Consider the following 16598-nt stretch of genomic DNA (forward strand, 5'->3'; position numbering starts at 1 on the left):
CCTGGCTTCAAGCTCAGTTACACAGCACAGTTAAACAGTTAACTCTGTTAAACAGCACACAGAAGGCATACAGTAATACCACTCATCAACTCTTTGTGTAAGCTTTTTACTTTTCATTTATTTATTTTATTCATTGCTCTCTAGTCTAACGTTTTGCTACGTGATCTATGCACTTAGATTTATGTGATTTTAATTCATGCTTTTTGTCAAACATTCTTTGTCCAATTTTTTCTTTATCTGTTTTGCTAGATTTTAATTATATATATATCCTGATTTCATATAACAATTTAGTTTGTATTCTGTACTTCCTATTTGCATTATTTTGTTATTTTCAATTATTACTTTGTCAACAAATTGTTACAATTCTATTAATTAAGTTATGCATAATATATAAGAAGTTGTCAGCTTTTACGCTTTGAAGCTCATTAATGGCCCTGTACCCCCTACGTCATTTTTCCTCAGTTCTTTGTATTTCACCTGCTTACTGTACATTTACTTTTCCAAAGATCACCTAAAGATGCTTAGAACGTTAATTTTAACTACAAACCTGCCTGCATCTGTTCCCCTGGACTCTGCATACATGTCTACATCTGCACCTTTAAAGGTTGCTAGACACATATCCTTCTCCCTATTTTACAATTTCTATTACCAAAAATCATACTCTATGCTCTACACTAGGAAACTTTGATGACTTTGTGCCAGGAAACACTCTGCTGGTCTAGCTGATCTACACCAGGAAACATCCACATGCATATACAACTGCAAATTTGCAAATTTGCAACTTTTTTTTCTTTTCATACACGGGACTCCTCCAGCAACTCAGCAGTTTTTTTTTCTCAGCTCCCATGCATTTATACGACAGTGATTTATATGACATCGACATTAAAATGCTCATTAGATTACTTCAAAAGTTTACACAGAATCGTTGACAAAAACTAACAAACAAACAAACAAAAAAACATTGGGTTCCATGCTGTATATATTATAATCACAATTGTTTGAATTTCAGCAAAATACATGAGTTTTGAATGTATTTCTAAAAATGCTTAGATTTCATGACATTTGACTGAAAGGAGGAACTTTCCGCCCTAAAATATTTTGAAGTTCTTATGCATAATTTAAAATGTTATATAGGCAAAAAACAGAAACAATGTGGAAATGAGTACTTGGTTAACAAAGTGAAACTCAGTTCTCAGATTATCCAGAGCTGATTATTTTTATTTATTTTTTCAAAATATTCAAATTCAATTTATTTCAAAGCATTCCTTCGCTCTCTGTGAAGCTCATCGCAACAGGAGGAAGTTATAATGTACGGCCTAAATGATGTTTTTAGTCATTTTAATTCAGTCACAGGCTTTGAATCTCTGTTTTTAATGGCTATACTTTCCCAGTTGTGCTGGCGCTGTTGCAGCAAAATTCATTAATGAAAAAAAGAATAAAGCACGCGAGCAGTGCCAGTTTGTCTTTAGATGTTTTTTCCCCCCTTCTTTGTAAAAGCAGTCCATTAGGCTTACAGGGTCCCAATTTTTTAAATAACCACTAAATATATCTTTATAATAGATTATTGTAATGACGGTTGTTTATAGGTTGTTTTTTTGTTTTATTAGGTAGGAAAGTTTATAAAACAGAGTTTGTTATTTTACTGTATATGTGTGCTACAGTAGTTCGCCCCCTAGTGACAAGCTATGATAATAACTAATTATAAGAATAAAATAAAATAAGTATAGTTGCTTTATCACATGGTGTTCGCTGTTCCTTTTTGCACAGTGTGGAGTGTTGTGCAGTGAAGTGTGTTTTGTTGCACTTTTTTACGATACATTTAAATCGAATACATTTATAGCCTTCGATGCCTCAGTACGATTTCATTTCTGCCGAGCAACGATGTGATTTAGTAGTGTGAAAATTAATTAAAATAACCTGAATGACATGTACGGAGGTCACACCCATGCCATTGGGAACTACAGGCAGAGAAGCCTCACACCTTCAGGTACTGATGCAATGCCGCCTTTGCTGTTTAGGCAGAGAGGCCACACCCCTCCCCTGGCACTGACACTTAACTAATGCCACTCTTTCTTGAATTGTCTGACAGGCAGAGAGGCCATGCCCCTTTCGATGAGGAGAACAGATACTGATGCCACACCACATGGGGTACAACATCCAGTACCAGTCAAAAGTTTGGACACGCCTCCTAATTCAAAGGTTTTCCCTGATTTTTCTTTTCTTCCTGCACTGTAAAACAATGCTGAAGGCATCCAAAATATGCCTCAGTTGATATTGAGATGTATCTGCTACTTATGCACTATAAAGCCTTTAAACTGGCTGTAATCGAAGGTGCTGTTTGTTAATTGGTGATTTCTAAGGCTGTTAACTTTAAATGAACTGTTACCACTGTTACCTGCTCTAAGTACGTTTTGGTCTTGCTTTCCTGGGAAGGTCTTCATGAGAGTCAGTTTCACTATTGTGTTTGATGGGTTTTGCAAATGCGCTTGACACATTACTGTTCTTGCAAGATCTGATCCAAAAAGGCTGAACTTCGTGCCTTAAGAGTACCAACTGACTGTTGTTGTTGCTTAATTGCATAATTCCATATTTGTTATTCCATAATTTTGAAATATAGAATGTAAAAAAATGGAAACAAACAAAAAACTGTGGACTGTTACTGTATAATAATAATAATAATAATAATAATAATAATCACTGCATCTCCATATTTTAGTCATTATTTTCCACCTAATCTGAATTTTTCGACTAATGAAATTCTTTTTGCAATGAAACGCAGTTGTATTTAATGACGCTGTAGCATTCAGTACGTTTGAACAAGGCCGTGCATTAATATTTGCTAAAGTCTTCGTGATATTACAAGATTATTGTCATCACAGGTTGACGTATGACTGAAAACAGGCTCTGTGGATTTTTTTATGATTCAATATTTTACATTAAGTCATTCTGCGTATGATTTTATTTACAAAACAATTACAAAAAAAAAAAAAAAAGAAATATGTGTAAATGAAAACTCAGATAACCACGAGAGCTATTTAGAGATGAGTAGTCATTGCTTTGCTCTCAGAATGGCTCATCACAACAGGAGGAAGTTATAATGTACAGCTTGAATGACTTGTTTAGTCATTCTAATCCAGTCGGGCTTTGAATCTCTGTCTTTAATGGCTATGCTTTCCCACTTTTGCTGGCGTCGTTGCAGCAAAATTCATTAATGAGAAAAAGCCCATTTGAGAATAAAACACACAAGCAATGCCAGTTTTTCTTTAGATATTTTTTCTTCTATTTAAAACAAGGTAATGCAGTCCATTAGGCTTACATGGTCCCTTGCACATTACAGTAATTGACTGCAAGAGCCAATTTTTAAATAACCACTAAATAAATCATCATAATAGATCATAGGGGGTTGGATAGGTTATTTATTTTAATTGGGTGGAGCAGGTAATAAAACAGTAAGCTGGTTTCCTGTCATTTGAGATGCATGCTAATGCGCCCTCTGGTGACATTCTATAATAAATAATGATAAGAATGGAAAATAAAATTAGTAATTACTTTATGACATTTTTCTTTTTTTAAACTGATTGTAACAGTTGAATCCCTTGTTAAAACAGCTGGGAAAAGTGTAAAAGAAGCCAAAAAGCTACAGCTAAAAACTCACAATCACACAGATGTTGGGGTTCCCAGGGTAATCCTCATTCATTCGGCTACTACACATGAATCTTACCAAGAAAATACATCCATGTCATAATGTCTAGAAATAATCAAAACAACAAACAAACAAAAAGCTCGAGCACAGCTGCGAGAGACGTTCAGCTAACTCCAAGAACAATTCAAGGTGTATGCTGATGGGGTGGCCAGACACAGGATGTCTTAAAGGTACATTATGTGAAGGTTTATGTATTCTGCCTTCTAATGCTTTGATGTCTTCACTCTTTTTATTATACATGCATTGAATAGATTTAAAGCAGTCAATGACTCAGTAAGATCCCGTGTTGCTAGGAAACAGTGCGATTCATTATTGCAATGGGTGTCACACTTCATCTATTGCAATCAACAGGCAGACAAGCCACACCTCCTTTATTAAGCTGACTAAGGAGACTTAGGGCATGAGGCGAGGTACAACCTGGACGGGGTACCAATCTATCGCAGGGCACACATTTACACACACACACACACACTCACACGCTCATCCTCACACTGTGGGAAATTTGTGAACACCAATTAACCTAATCTGCATTGGCGAACCCTAGAAGTGAACAGCTGAAAGATGAATTAAGCTAATCTGCATGTCTTTAGACCGTGGGAGGAAACTGAAGTACCCAAGGAAAACTAACTGGAGGTGATTGGAGGTGGCAATTGATCCCGGTGATAGTGCTAACTACTTACCCACCGTGCTGCTTTTGCTTAATGTTTTTGACCATTTTATATTTTTAAATATTTAATATTTATTAATTATTGAAGAATATACAGGGGAGGTTGACTGAATGGAGCTATTTTGAAGCACATTAATATACAGTTGGCAAGAAAAAAAAGTACTAAGTAAAGTAAAAGTATATATTATTCATTTTTCCGCATTAATTCGTCATAAAATGTGATATGATCTTCATCTAAGTCGAGGGAATTGACAAATATAATGTGCTTAAAATAAAGAGCAAGTCCAAAAGAATAGCATCAGAAAACTGAATTCCGCCTTTTGGAGCAGCTGACTCAAAGCCCAGACCTCAACCCTATAGAGATGCTATAGAATGACTTGAAGAAAGTTGTACACATAAGATGTTCAAAGAATATGACAGAGCTAAAGCATATTTGCCAGGAAAAATGGGCTCAAATTTCCCTTGAATCACAGGCAGGTCTGATCCACAGCCACAGGAAGCACCTGGTTGAGGTTATCGCTGCCAAGGGGGTTCAACCAATTATTCATTCCAAGGGTTCACTTACGTTTTCCACTATTTTAAATGTTAAATAAGTTTGTTCAACAAAGACATGAAAGATCTGATTTTGTTTGTGTTATTATTTTAGGCACATTATATTAGTCAATACCCTTGACTTAGATGAAAATCATCGTATTTTACGACAAACTAACAAATTTAAATAAAATCAGGACATTTCTCATGAAGGGGAAAGCATAAAATCACCAATGAACAATGCCTGATGTTTGATAATTTATGGATAACTTGTCAACAGCATGCAGAATAGACTGTGGGAACTGTACACACATTCAACATAACCTAAACATTACAGGAACTCGGCTGTAAGTTACTGCCACACCCCCTGTACAGTCCTGACCTCGCTCCAAGCCATTTCCACCATTAAAGCGATTCCAGGGACTTTTCAGACGTGAAGCCCACAGTCCAATCATGGCTCTGGCGTACTGAGAAAACTTTCTACCTTGATGGTATCCAAGCACTAGTGTAACGCTGGGATAAGTGCATGGTTCATCTTAAGGGGATTATATAAAAATATAAAGGGAGTTTTTACTCTCATAACTGTCTGTTGTTATTCTGCACAATCTAAAGTCTGGCCTTTACTTGAACTCCCACCATAAAAATTCACAAGTAAATCATTAACTTAACCATATTATAACTTTAACTAAATAATTTATGGTTCAATTTGTTCTAATTCTGTAATGAAATGATGCGTGAGTTATTAAATGCCTGTATTTCCTTTTTTTTTTCTCTGTTATTGCCCTCTTCCTCCACCCCTCAGCTCGTTTAGCTGCTCGGTTTGAAGGAAAGTGCAATCACAAGTGAGACCAACAGGAGGCAAATAAGCATGTTATTGCAGTGATGCAAGACCACAAATACAAATAATGATAATAATTCCTAGATTTGTTGTGGCGGCACGGTGGTATAGTGGTTAGCACTGTCGCCTTGCACCTCTAGGGTCCGGGTTCGATTCCTGGCCAGACTTGATTTATGTCTTTGTGTGCATGGAGTTTGCATGTTCTCCCTGTGTTTGGTGGGTTTCCCCTGGGTACTCCGGTTCCCTTCCACAGTCCAAAGATATGCAGGTTAGGCTAATTGGTGTTCCCAAGATTCCCGTAATGTGTAAATAAGTGTGTGTGTGTGCGCTGAAATAGATTGGCAACCTGTCCAGGGTGTACCCTGCCTCGTGCCCTAAGCCTCCTGGGGTAGATTTCAGGCCCCCGTGACATAAAGCGGTATAGAAGGTAAGTTGCTCTGTGAAAAGAATAAAAATACAGAAAGTAAAAGAGTGAAATTATTTGCCTAGTTTAATTTTCTCCCCGGGCTATCAGAGGTAGAAACTAACTGAACACAAGACAGGCTATAATATTCACAGTTTGCCTGACATGACGTGATTACATCTCTGTGCACTCGGTACAAGTACTTCAGGTTAATCATCTACAGGAAATGTGGCGCTACGGTGACAGCTGTGCCGTGCGCAAAGGCACACAACTAAACGTTGCACAACAGAGTAGGAGTGAATTAGAGCACTGACATTCACAAACCATGGTGGAGGGGTGTATTGAAAAGAAAACAAAAACACAGTACGAAATAAGTTGCAGGGGATTATTAGAAAAAAACAGTTTTTTAAAATGTTTTTTATATAATACAGAAAATGTGTGTGCAAGTTTATGCAACATGGAAGTTATCTTGTGTCCTTAAAAATTCCAAGCTGCTAACTTCAGATGTTTTCATTATACTGGCTCTCTTCAAGCAATAGTAATTTAAAATCAAAATTATTTATATTTCTTTGAGTATTGATCCTAAAATTGGTGTAAGCTTCTAGAAGCATTTGACCTGTAAAAATTCTAGCTCAAATTGCTTTTTGGTAAAATCTTAAAAAAAAAGCAAAGAAATAAAAAGTCTGTAGTGTCCGTAACCATATCAAATTCATGCTGCAAATTCTTAACACTTTTGCAGTTTAAAAAAATACACTTTTTAAAAAGATTTGAATAAAATATATAGTGTATAAATATTCATTCGTAGGCATATTTACAAAAAACTTTTTAAGTACTGTATGATGAAAAAAATGTGCATATGATCCTATTTGAAAATTCACTTTTTTACCTGGATGAGACACTTTTGAACACTGAGAGCATGTTCTGGCCGCTTGCAAGTAAACTTTTAGGAAGCTAAGAGGCTACCAAATAAAGTTACAACAACATCAACAACAACAACAATAATAATAATAATAATAATAATTATTATTATTATTATCATCATCATCATCATCATCATCATCACAGCCACATTTGTCCTATTTCAGTGAACTGTCCCTAACAATACGTGCACACGTTTAGGTAAAAATGGAATGACGTCACACCAGCACTGAGTGCAAAAAAAGAAAAAAAAAAAACCTGTTTAAATGCCCTGCCCGCGTATCCACCCGCAGCTCCGTGCGCACACGGGTTCAGTTCAGAGAGCGAGAGAGTGTGTGTGTGTGTGTGTGTGTGTGTGTGCGCGCGCGAGTGTGTATAGGCATAAACAAAAGAGTCAATATGAATAAGTTTGGTTCGTTCAATAACTTCACGAAGCGCGTGAATCCGGCGCGTACCGGCGCGGCTCTCGGTGAGCAGGTGTGCATGGTGGAGTGCGCGCCCCCGTGTGCGTGCCGCACGTCCCCGGCTTGCGTCTGTCCGCACTCCCGAGACAGCGAGGGCCTGGAGGAACTGAAGGTCGGTGGCTTCTTTATGAGTATAATAATCATCAGGAACAAAAGTGCGCGCAATCAGCTATTATGAATTATTATTAGGTTTCATTCCAACTGATTAAAATTTTATATTAATGTTTAATGATAAGGTTATTTTTACTCAGAATATATTACACCGAATATTCTGGTGATTCTTTCTCCAAAATAGTCTTAGTCAAAGTTCTTTAATGCAGTTCCACCCTAATATAATATAATATCATATACATTATTTTTAATGAAAAAACACTTATTATGAAAAGTATCAGGAATTTAGTTGATTGGCGATAATTGAGCGTATTTAAAATATCCCAGCCTAGACAGTATATATGCCTTAGACAATTAGACTCTGATAAAATGCCATTATCACTGCTTTAGAGGAGTGTGTACTTTGTATGAGATTTGCAGAGATTATAAATGTATTTCCAGAAAAAAAGTAATTCTGCTAAATCACTGCTTTGCCCCAAAACTTTTAGAAAGCAAGCTGTCAGAAAAGTATGGAAGCGCATTGCATTCGGAAAAGAACAAAAAATCACAGAAATTATCTCATAATTATGAGATATTATCTCGTTATTATGACTTACTAACTTGTAATTATGACATAATGACATAATTATGATCCTGATCACATAATTATGACTTTATATCTCATAATTACGAGATCCTGACTTAATATCTCATAATTATAAGATAATATCTGATCCCGATCTCATTATTATGAATTAATATCTCATTATTACGAGATCCTGATCCTGATCTCATAATTATGACTTAATATCTCATAATTATAAGATAATCTGGTCCTGATCTCATAATTATTACTTAATATCTCATAATTATGAGATCCTGATCTCATAATTATTAATTATTATCTCATAATAATAAGATATTAAGTCATAATTATGAAATAATAAGTCATAATCATGAGATTCTAATACTGGTAGATATAAATGTCATTGAGTAATTTGGATGATATTATCATTTGTATGTCAACACTGCACAGGTATCTAAAGTGCTTAGGACTGTTTAGGAGGAAAGCACATTCTGTCCTACTCGAAGTGGCTCTCTTTCTTTAGGAGAAGCTAAACCTGTAACGATGCGGGTCTCACGAGGGGCAGAACTACACATAAATACTTTGCAATGTTCTGAACGGGCAGATTCACAGAAAAGACAGACAGGCAGACAAAGTGTGCTGTTCAGAGACAGAGGCAAAGCCCCAGCATCTGCCTGTCTAAGACACCGGCGAGAGTGTAAGAGAAAGAGAGCGGCATGCATCAGTCCAGCATGCGCACTCAGGTTAAGTATGAAAGTACAAAAAAAGACACAAACCCCCCTCACTTATAAATCCTCAGGAAGGGCGTCCGTTCTCGCATAGTTTCCGATGTCATGTGCTAAAATGCCCCCTGCCACAAACTGCTTCCCCATCTCATAATTACGAGATAGTAAGTCATAATTATGAGATCAGGATATCATAATTATGAGATATTGTCATAATTATGGCATAATTCCTGAGATTTGTGCGATTTGCAGTGTGCTTCCGTAGAAAAGAATCTTTTAAATAATAAAAAATCAGGTGCCTTATTGGCCTTGAAACAACAGCTTTAATGTTCCTAATAAAAAGGAAGGACTAACGGAATGGGTGGAACACAATAGCACACCTCTGAAAGTATGGGCTATAAGCTCTCGATAAGCTGAGGTGATATGATACGTCAGTCAGACTTACCTTCCCGCTGCATAATCTGCTCTTTGATGTACTTTGCAGTGGGGGACTTTAGTGTGTTTGTGTGTGCGTGTGTCTGTGAGTGTGTGTATGATTAGTCTGCAGTGGGATTTCCATTCAGCTTCCAAGTTTACTTAGTTCAGTTTACTTGGTTCATTGGACTCCCACTGAGCATGTCTCGCCACAAGAGAGAAACCTATACAATGATTTTTTTTTTGGTTGCCAAATGTCCAGATTCATTTTAATAATGTCTCCTTGTCTTTAGGAACCTGGAGGTCCAGGTGAAACACAAGTCTCCAACAAGCATGGCTTTGATAATCTTGCCTATATGGCAGGAAGTCTCAGTGAACTTCGACCGAATTTTGGCCACATTTCTCGACTAAGTCTAACTCTCACTAGCGGCCCAGAAAGCACTCATGCCCTCCAGACACATCTCTCTGCACTCAGCGGTGTTGCCAATGTGATTATTCCCCAGCCCGGTGGCCGAGCATGGGTAGACTACCATCCATCTGCAGTCACGGCCAAAGAGCTCCTACGGGAGATTCAGGGGATTGGATATGAAGTGACATATGTGACCGATTCTCCTCAACTTGGAGAGCTGGATCAGGACTGGAGTTTGGTAAGGATCAGAGTGGAAGGGATGACCTGCCAGTCATGTGTACGCTCCATCGAGGACCGGATTGGAGCACTGCAGGGGGTTAAATGTTTAAACATATCTTTAAGTAATAAGGAAGCCATGATATGGTATAACCCCAAGCAAGTCAAACCAGAAGATCTAAAGGAACACATACAAGAAATGGGTTTTGACGCCTCTCTCAAACAGACAGACTCAAGCTTCCCAAAGACGGCCCAATCTGAATGGGTAGATGCCAGCTTTGGTGTAGAAGGGATGCGTTGTGGGTCGTGTGTCAAAAATATTACAGAGAGCTTATCTGAAATGCTGGGTGTTCAGGGTGTGTTGGTGTCTTTGGAAAGCAGAAGTGTGGATTTGAAATATGATTCGTCTCTGGTCACCATGGTCACAATCAAAACAGTAATAGAGGAACTTCCTTTCGGGAAGTTTAGAGTAACTCCGAAATTCCAGGAACAGGTTTCTAGGACTTATGGATCTGTGCATTCTCAAATCTCTGGGCTTCATTCCTTGGAAAACTCTTCAGTCCAGAAAGTGACGATTATAATAAAGGGCATGACTTGTAATTCTTGTGTACAGTCTATAAAGGAAGTGATATCCCGGGAACGTGGTGTGCATTCTGTCACAGTTTATCTAAAGGAAGAAAAGGGAATAATTACATTTGATCCCGGAATGACCCATCCTGCAGAACTCAGGGATGCCATTGAGGACATGGGCTTTAAGGCATCAATTGAACAAGGTAAAGTGTGAACATATATCCAACATACGGTAATGATAGAGGGTCTGCATGCATAATTGTTTTTTTTTTTTAATTACTTTGTTCATTCATTCATTTGTTCATCCTTTATGCTATAATTACAAATGTCCACAGTCCACATTGCTAAAGCTAGCCATTTATTTGAAATGAGCAATCTGCCTAAAGCTAACATGACCAAACTTGACTAAAACAACTTTTTAATCCATTGTTAATACATTTTCACTTCCAACACTGGATAGCCAGCGATTATTAAGCAAATATTAAGTAGCCTAACAGGTTTCTGACTGGAAGATTCATATTTACAAATGTACACAATCTATACTACCAAAGCTAGAAAACAGTGTAACCAACCAACAAGTATGAACCAACCTGACAGGATTCTTTAGATACATTTAGAAATGTACAATTTTGACTAGTCAGCTAGTTGACATAAGCTAACCTAACAGAATTCCTGACAGATTTTAGATACATACAAAATATAGAATACACTGCTAAAATTTTCATTGCTAATGCTAGACAGCTAACTAGCATTGAACTAACCTGACAGTTAAAACTAGCGAGCTAGCTAATGTGAACTAACCTGACACGATATTTTATTTAAAACGTATACAATCATCACTGTTGAAGCTAGCCAGTAAGCTAACCTGACAGAATTTTTTGAACAGTCAAACATTTTACAGATATCAGTAATCTTTGCTAGTAAATCTAGCCAGCTGGCCAACATGACTTGATGTTTTTAATAGCATTTTAAATTATATTAACAATATTGACTGCTAACGCTAGCCAGCTAATTAGGATGTGATAACCTGACTGGATTTCTGACAGGATTTTAGAGTTATATTCCTTTTTACTTTTTTTTACAATTTTTTTTTTTATTTTTTTTTTACAATTTTCACAACTTTTTCACAATTTTCACCGCTAATTGATTTCAGTTTACCTCAGCTAACTTGTGATGTGATTGATTTGTCTGTGTGGGGAAGTCAAAGCAACATAAAGGAGTCAAAGTAAACGTTTCCCATAGATAAACTCTGTAAATGTTCGCTTTTAAGAGTCTAATTTCTCAAATACTTCTTCCTAATTCATTTTCATATTTCATGCAGAAAGTAAATCTTATATGATTATCTTATATGATCATCAGAAAATATTAAATGGATAACGTCTATTGAGCTTGAATTGTCATAAGGGGGAACAACGTGAATCAGTAAAAAAAAAAAAAAAAAAAAAATCACTAAACCAGTCTCTGTGAGGAATTGAACCGCATCTGATGATATTATGTGGACTAAATGACTGAATGAGCGTTTCTCTGGTAACTGTCAGAAAGTGGGCTTTAAAGAATAACAAGAAACTTTTCAATAGTGAACTTGAATGACTCAGAACCAGACATGGCAACCTTTAAACAGTATGCCGGTGCCAGGATTGAGAATGAACAGTTAAGCGGATTATGGAGGGCTTATATTACTTTTTTCTCTCCCTCTCTCTAATTCATGCTTTTTCTTTTAGCAGACTTTAGTATCTGTACTCAGCATGACGGTAGCATTTTAGTTAAGAGATAAAGAAATAACTTTATGTACTGTTTATCTATTGCTATAAGATTCTATTGGAAATGTCTAGCTATGGTATTTGTAGGGAGTATATTACGAGTTATACCAATATTTATTATAGTAGCAGTTATATAGTTATGAGACATACAGTACAGCAGCATGATAGAATTTGCAATACTGTTTAGTCAGAAGGTGATGATTAATTCCCTTAATTAAAAAAAAAGAAAAAAAGAGTAGCTCTGACAATAGTTCTGTTGCAAGGTGTACAAGCAGTATTAATGCACTCTATGTGCATATATTACCATAATGTACAGTATCGTAGTATTATTGGGATTCTTAAGACATTAACATGAAGGAAGCATAGGACGTCATTAAGTACCAGAGTAAATACTGTGGCACTTCATTGACTTCCATGGTAGTAGTATATGCTGTGCCCAATACTTTGATACTCATTAAGAAGAACAGTGGCTAAGTTCAGCGGGCATCTAATATGGTATGCTGTAACATACTGCACCATGTTAGATAAGTTAGTACATACCATTGGTATGCAGTATACATGTAGTGTGGTACATAGAGTATACAGTAAGAGCAAATAATTTACATGGTACTGTCAAATATACCCTGGTACTAAATACGTAATTTTAATAATATTAATTTTAATAATATATTTCTGTCTACCATTCACTGTTTACTGGTTCATGTCTCCATATAAGATTCTGCTGGTAATGAGGGCTTACTCAGTAGACAGGCATCACAAAAATGCACATCCTCGCACCTCAAGAACATGAGTCCACCAAGAACTACGGTCCAAACCCCAAAATCTCCAGTCACGTCAACAGGAACTGGAGTTCCTGAAGAGAAAAGAACAGAGAAATGTTTTGTCTGGGTCACAGGGATGACCTGCGCTTCCTGTGTGGCCAACATCGAGAGAAAGCTGATCAAGCATGCAGGTGTGTTATTCTGTTATTATGATAATAATAATTTATTGTTCTATTGTTTATTTTAATCTATAAAAAAGCTATGTCTATCTGCATAGGTATTAAATCTGTCCTCGTAGCCCTGATGGCAGGTAAAGCCGAGATAAGGTATGACCCAGACTACGTGGATTCAGCACAGATAGTTAAACTCATCGCAGAATTGGGATTTGGAGCTTCTTTAAGGAATGAGGGTGCAATCAGCAATGGCCTTGTGGACCTTTCTGTGAGTTTGGGTTGTTACTTGATGTTATATGACTCATGTAAAGAAGTATTACCCTGTCTGGTCAATAAAAGTCAGTGTTTCATATAGGCCTGCATCAAGCAAAAAAAACAACAACAAGAGATTGCAGAATGATTGGAGTTCGGTTAAGAACTGTTCAATATATTATTAAAATCTGGAAGGTTGGTGCTGAACAGAGATCACATAAATGCTTTTAATTTTAAAATAAAAATTGGTGGAATTGGGTCTAAACACAGGATTGGGACTAAACAGCTGTGTGTGCATAAGAAAACCATTTTAGTGAGACTAACTGAAAAAAATCCCTCATATGTTAGGGAGCATAAAAATAGGACTTTGGATCAATGGAAAAAGGTCATGTGGCCTGATAAGTCCAGATTCACTCGATACCAGAGTGATGAGTGCATCAGGGTAAGAAGGGAAGCGCATGAAGCGATGCACCCATCATGAATAGTGCCCACTGTACCACTGTATAAGCCTCTGGAGGCAGTGTTATGATCTGGGGTTGCTTCAGTCAGTCATATCTAGGTCAGCAACTTTATGTGGCAATAAAGTGAATGTACTGAATTTATGGAGAATATTTAGAATCTCCATCATTGAAGTTTTCCCTTCCCTAAAGGCATGGCCATATTTCAGCACTTAAGTTGTGAATATTTTTGTCTCGGCGCATGAGGGATCATTTTCAAACATCAAATGGCCTAAAAAAAGAAAAATGGACTAAAGAAAAACTTTTATATCTTCCAATATTCATTCTTTCTCATTTAAAAGTGGAAGTAGCTACTTCATTTATATATATTTAAAAGTATATAAATATATTATTAATGTATTAATTATTAATATTTAAATGTATATATACAATATACATTTAAAAGTATTTTTTATTAACATCAACTAATTTTAATTTACGATGTACTGTAGTACAGTACCAAGTGTCACAAGTACTTTAAAATTAGTAGGCATTCCAGAATAAAATGCTGACAAACTCCATCTTTAAAGGATACGTCTAAGTGGCCATGAATAAAGAGACCAAATGATGGACACTTTTCAAATTTGACTTTGAACCAACAAATGGTGGCATAATTAAATAAATAAAACATTTTGGTTTTTTTTATTGCTGGCCGGTTGCATGTATGAATTAAAATTGTCATAAGTTATATTAAAAATAGCAACAGTGATATAAAAACATTGATTATTAGGCCTTTTTTTTAGCTGCAAGATGAACCCATATTGATTTTTTGTACATAATTTGTTAGATAAAAGTACATTTTACTCTTTTCTTCCATTGGAAGTACAAAATCTTGCCTTAATCTGAACAGCTAAAGTGACATTAGATGAGATTTCAGTTGCAGCTTCAGTTTTCTAAGGTTTATTACCACTGATGTGCTCCTGGTACTCATCTGTACTTGTCCTGTCTCCAGGTGACTGGCATGACATGCGCTTCCTGTGTCCATAACATCGAAAACAAACTCCGCAGAACAAATGGCATTCTGGAGGCCACTGTTGCCTTGGCGACCAACAAGGCTCGCGTTAAGTTCGATCCCGAGGTGGTCGGGGCACGTGACATCATCAGAGTTATCGAGGTAATGTTTATCCATGTATGAGATACTGCTTTTTATGAGTTCACCCAATTTTATAAATGATTGCTTTGATTCATTTCTATCTTCTGGCCTCGGCTTTGATCCTGGAGTAGTAATTAGTGCCCTGATGAAAAATGGCTGCACTGATTCAAGAGGTGCTGGAGTGTCTGTTTTTTGCAGATGAGTGGTCTGATGATGGGGTTTAGGGTTGTGGATTTGAACCTGAGTGAGGGATAAACATGTTTCTTATGTACTAATTAAATGACTGAAATAAAGCCGCAAACAATGATGTTTAGGCATGTTATAGCTTATATTTGTGTTATGTGTTACAATTCAAGAAGCATTGTACAGTATATAAAGTACAATGTTTTTAAAATGTTCAAAATCAGCTCTTGGGTAACAGTACGTTGTCTTAAAGAAAGCATATCTAAGCATTTATTGTTTACTAATTACACTCTAGTACATATACTGTAACATAGATATAAGTAGTGCCAAAAGTGTAAAAACAACACAGTGGTGGCCAAAAGTGTAAAAACAACATATGCCATGTGTTTTGAAATTCTTGCGGATATAAGAATTTAATTCGCAAACCACACCTACCTTTTTCGGTTTGTTGATTCCTGCCGCTGATTGGACGAGACTGACATTTAAATGCGGTGAGGCTGCAGCACTTGTTGTATGTCTTAAGTGACAGATGTCTTTTCCAATCAGCAATAAGAATTTCATTTGCAAACTATACCCACCTTTTCGGATTTTACTGTTTTGTCATTGTGTTTTCTGATTTATTTTGGTTTTGAATTTGTTATTTTGTTTTTTAATTTTTAAATTTATTTTATTTTTTTAAATTTGTTATTTTGTTTTTGAATTTATTTTGTTTTTGAATTTTTAATTTTGTTTTTATTTTTGTTATTTTGTTTTTAAATTTATTTTGTTTAAATTTATTTTGTTTTTGAATTTGTTATTTTGTTTTTGGTTTTGTTATTTTGTTTTTCATTTACTTTATTTTGTTTTTGAATTAGCTGCACGTTTTTGTTTTTGTTATTTTATTTTTTTCAATTTGTTATTTTGTTTTGCACTTCTCACCCGCCATAAGAAGACTGTACTGGTCTTCTGTGCATATTTTTTAGGAAGCAATCAAGCCGGCATGGATTGAGTGAGTGACATCAGCGTGCTGTAGAAGTCTTTTTGACTGATCCAGCAGTTTTAAATAATAAAAGCCATGCTAAATATGAATTATTGTATGGCAATTTAATTGCATAAAATAAACAATTTTTATTATCTTGATTAGAAATTCTTAATGTAATTAAAAGTTTGACTTTTAATGTGTTGATGTTTTGGGCCACCAATGTAAATATCATATCATAAATATAACGATTCTATAATGCTATTCTAGCATTATCCCTGAAGCACGATCAGAAACTGAACTGAGAGTATTTTAATGAGGTATAAAGCTACCAAAGAAAAATGTATCAAAGCCTAAAATTCTTGTTGTGATGAACTCATCTCTTTT

At 36.0% G+C, this 16598-nt stretch overlaps 1 protein-coding gene across 2 annotated transcripts in view; it reads left to right on the forward strand.

Annotated features, from left to right (window-relative positions):
• The window catches only part of atp7b (ATPase copper transporting beta), a 28021-nt gene continuing 11423 nt past the window's right edge, over window positions 1-16598 (forward strand). The window contains exons 1-6 of one of the 2 annotated variants that reach the window (XM_053499112.1): window positions 1-97; window positions 2090-2199; window positions 9633-10737; window positions 13010-13246; window positions 13333-13496; window positions 14930-15091. In XM_053499112.1, coding sequence (XP_053355087.1) covers window positions 2101-2199; window positions 9633-10737; window positions 13010-13246; window positions 13333-13496; window positions 14930-15091 — 1767 coding nt within the window. In that variant the 5' untranslated portion in view covers window positions 1-97; window positions 2090-2100. Of the gene's footprint in view, window positions 98-2089; window positions 2200-7443; window positions 7637-9632; window positions 10738-13009; window positions 13247-13332; window positions 13497-14929; window positions 15092-16598 lie in introns of those variants that run through there. The other variant, XM_053499111.1, reaches the window with a different exon arrangement.

This window comes from Clarias gariepinus, chromosome 6 (assembly GCF_024256425.1).
Source record: "Clarias gariepinus isolate MV-2021 ecotype Netherlands chromosome 6, CGAR_prim_01v2, whole genome shotgun sequence".
Taxonomy (NCBI): Eukaryota; Metazoa; Chordata; class Actinopteri; order Siluriformes; family Clariidae; genus Clarias; species Clarias gariepinus.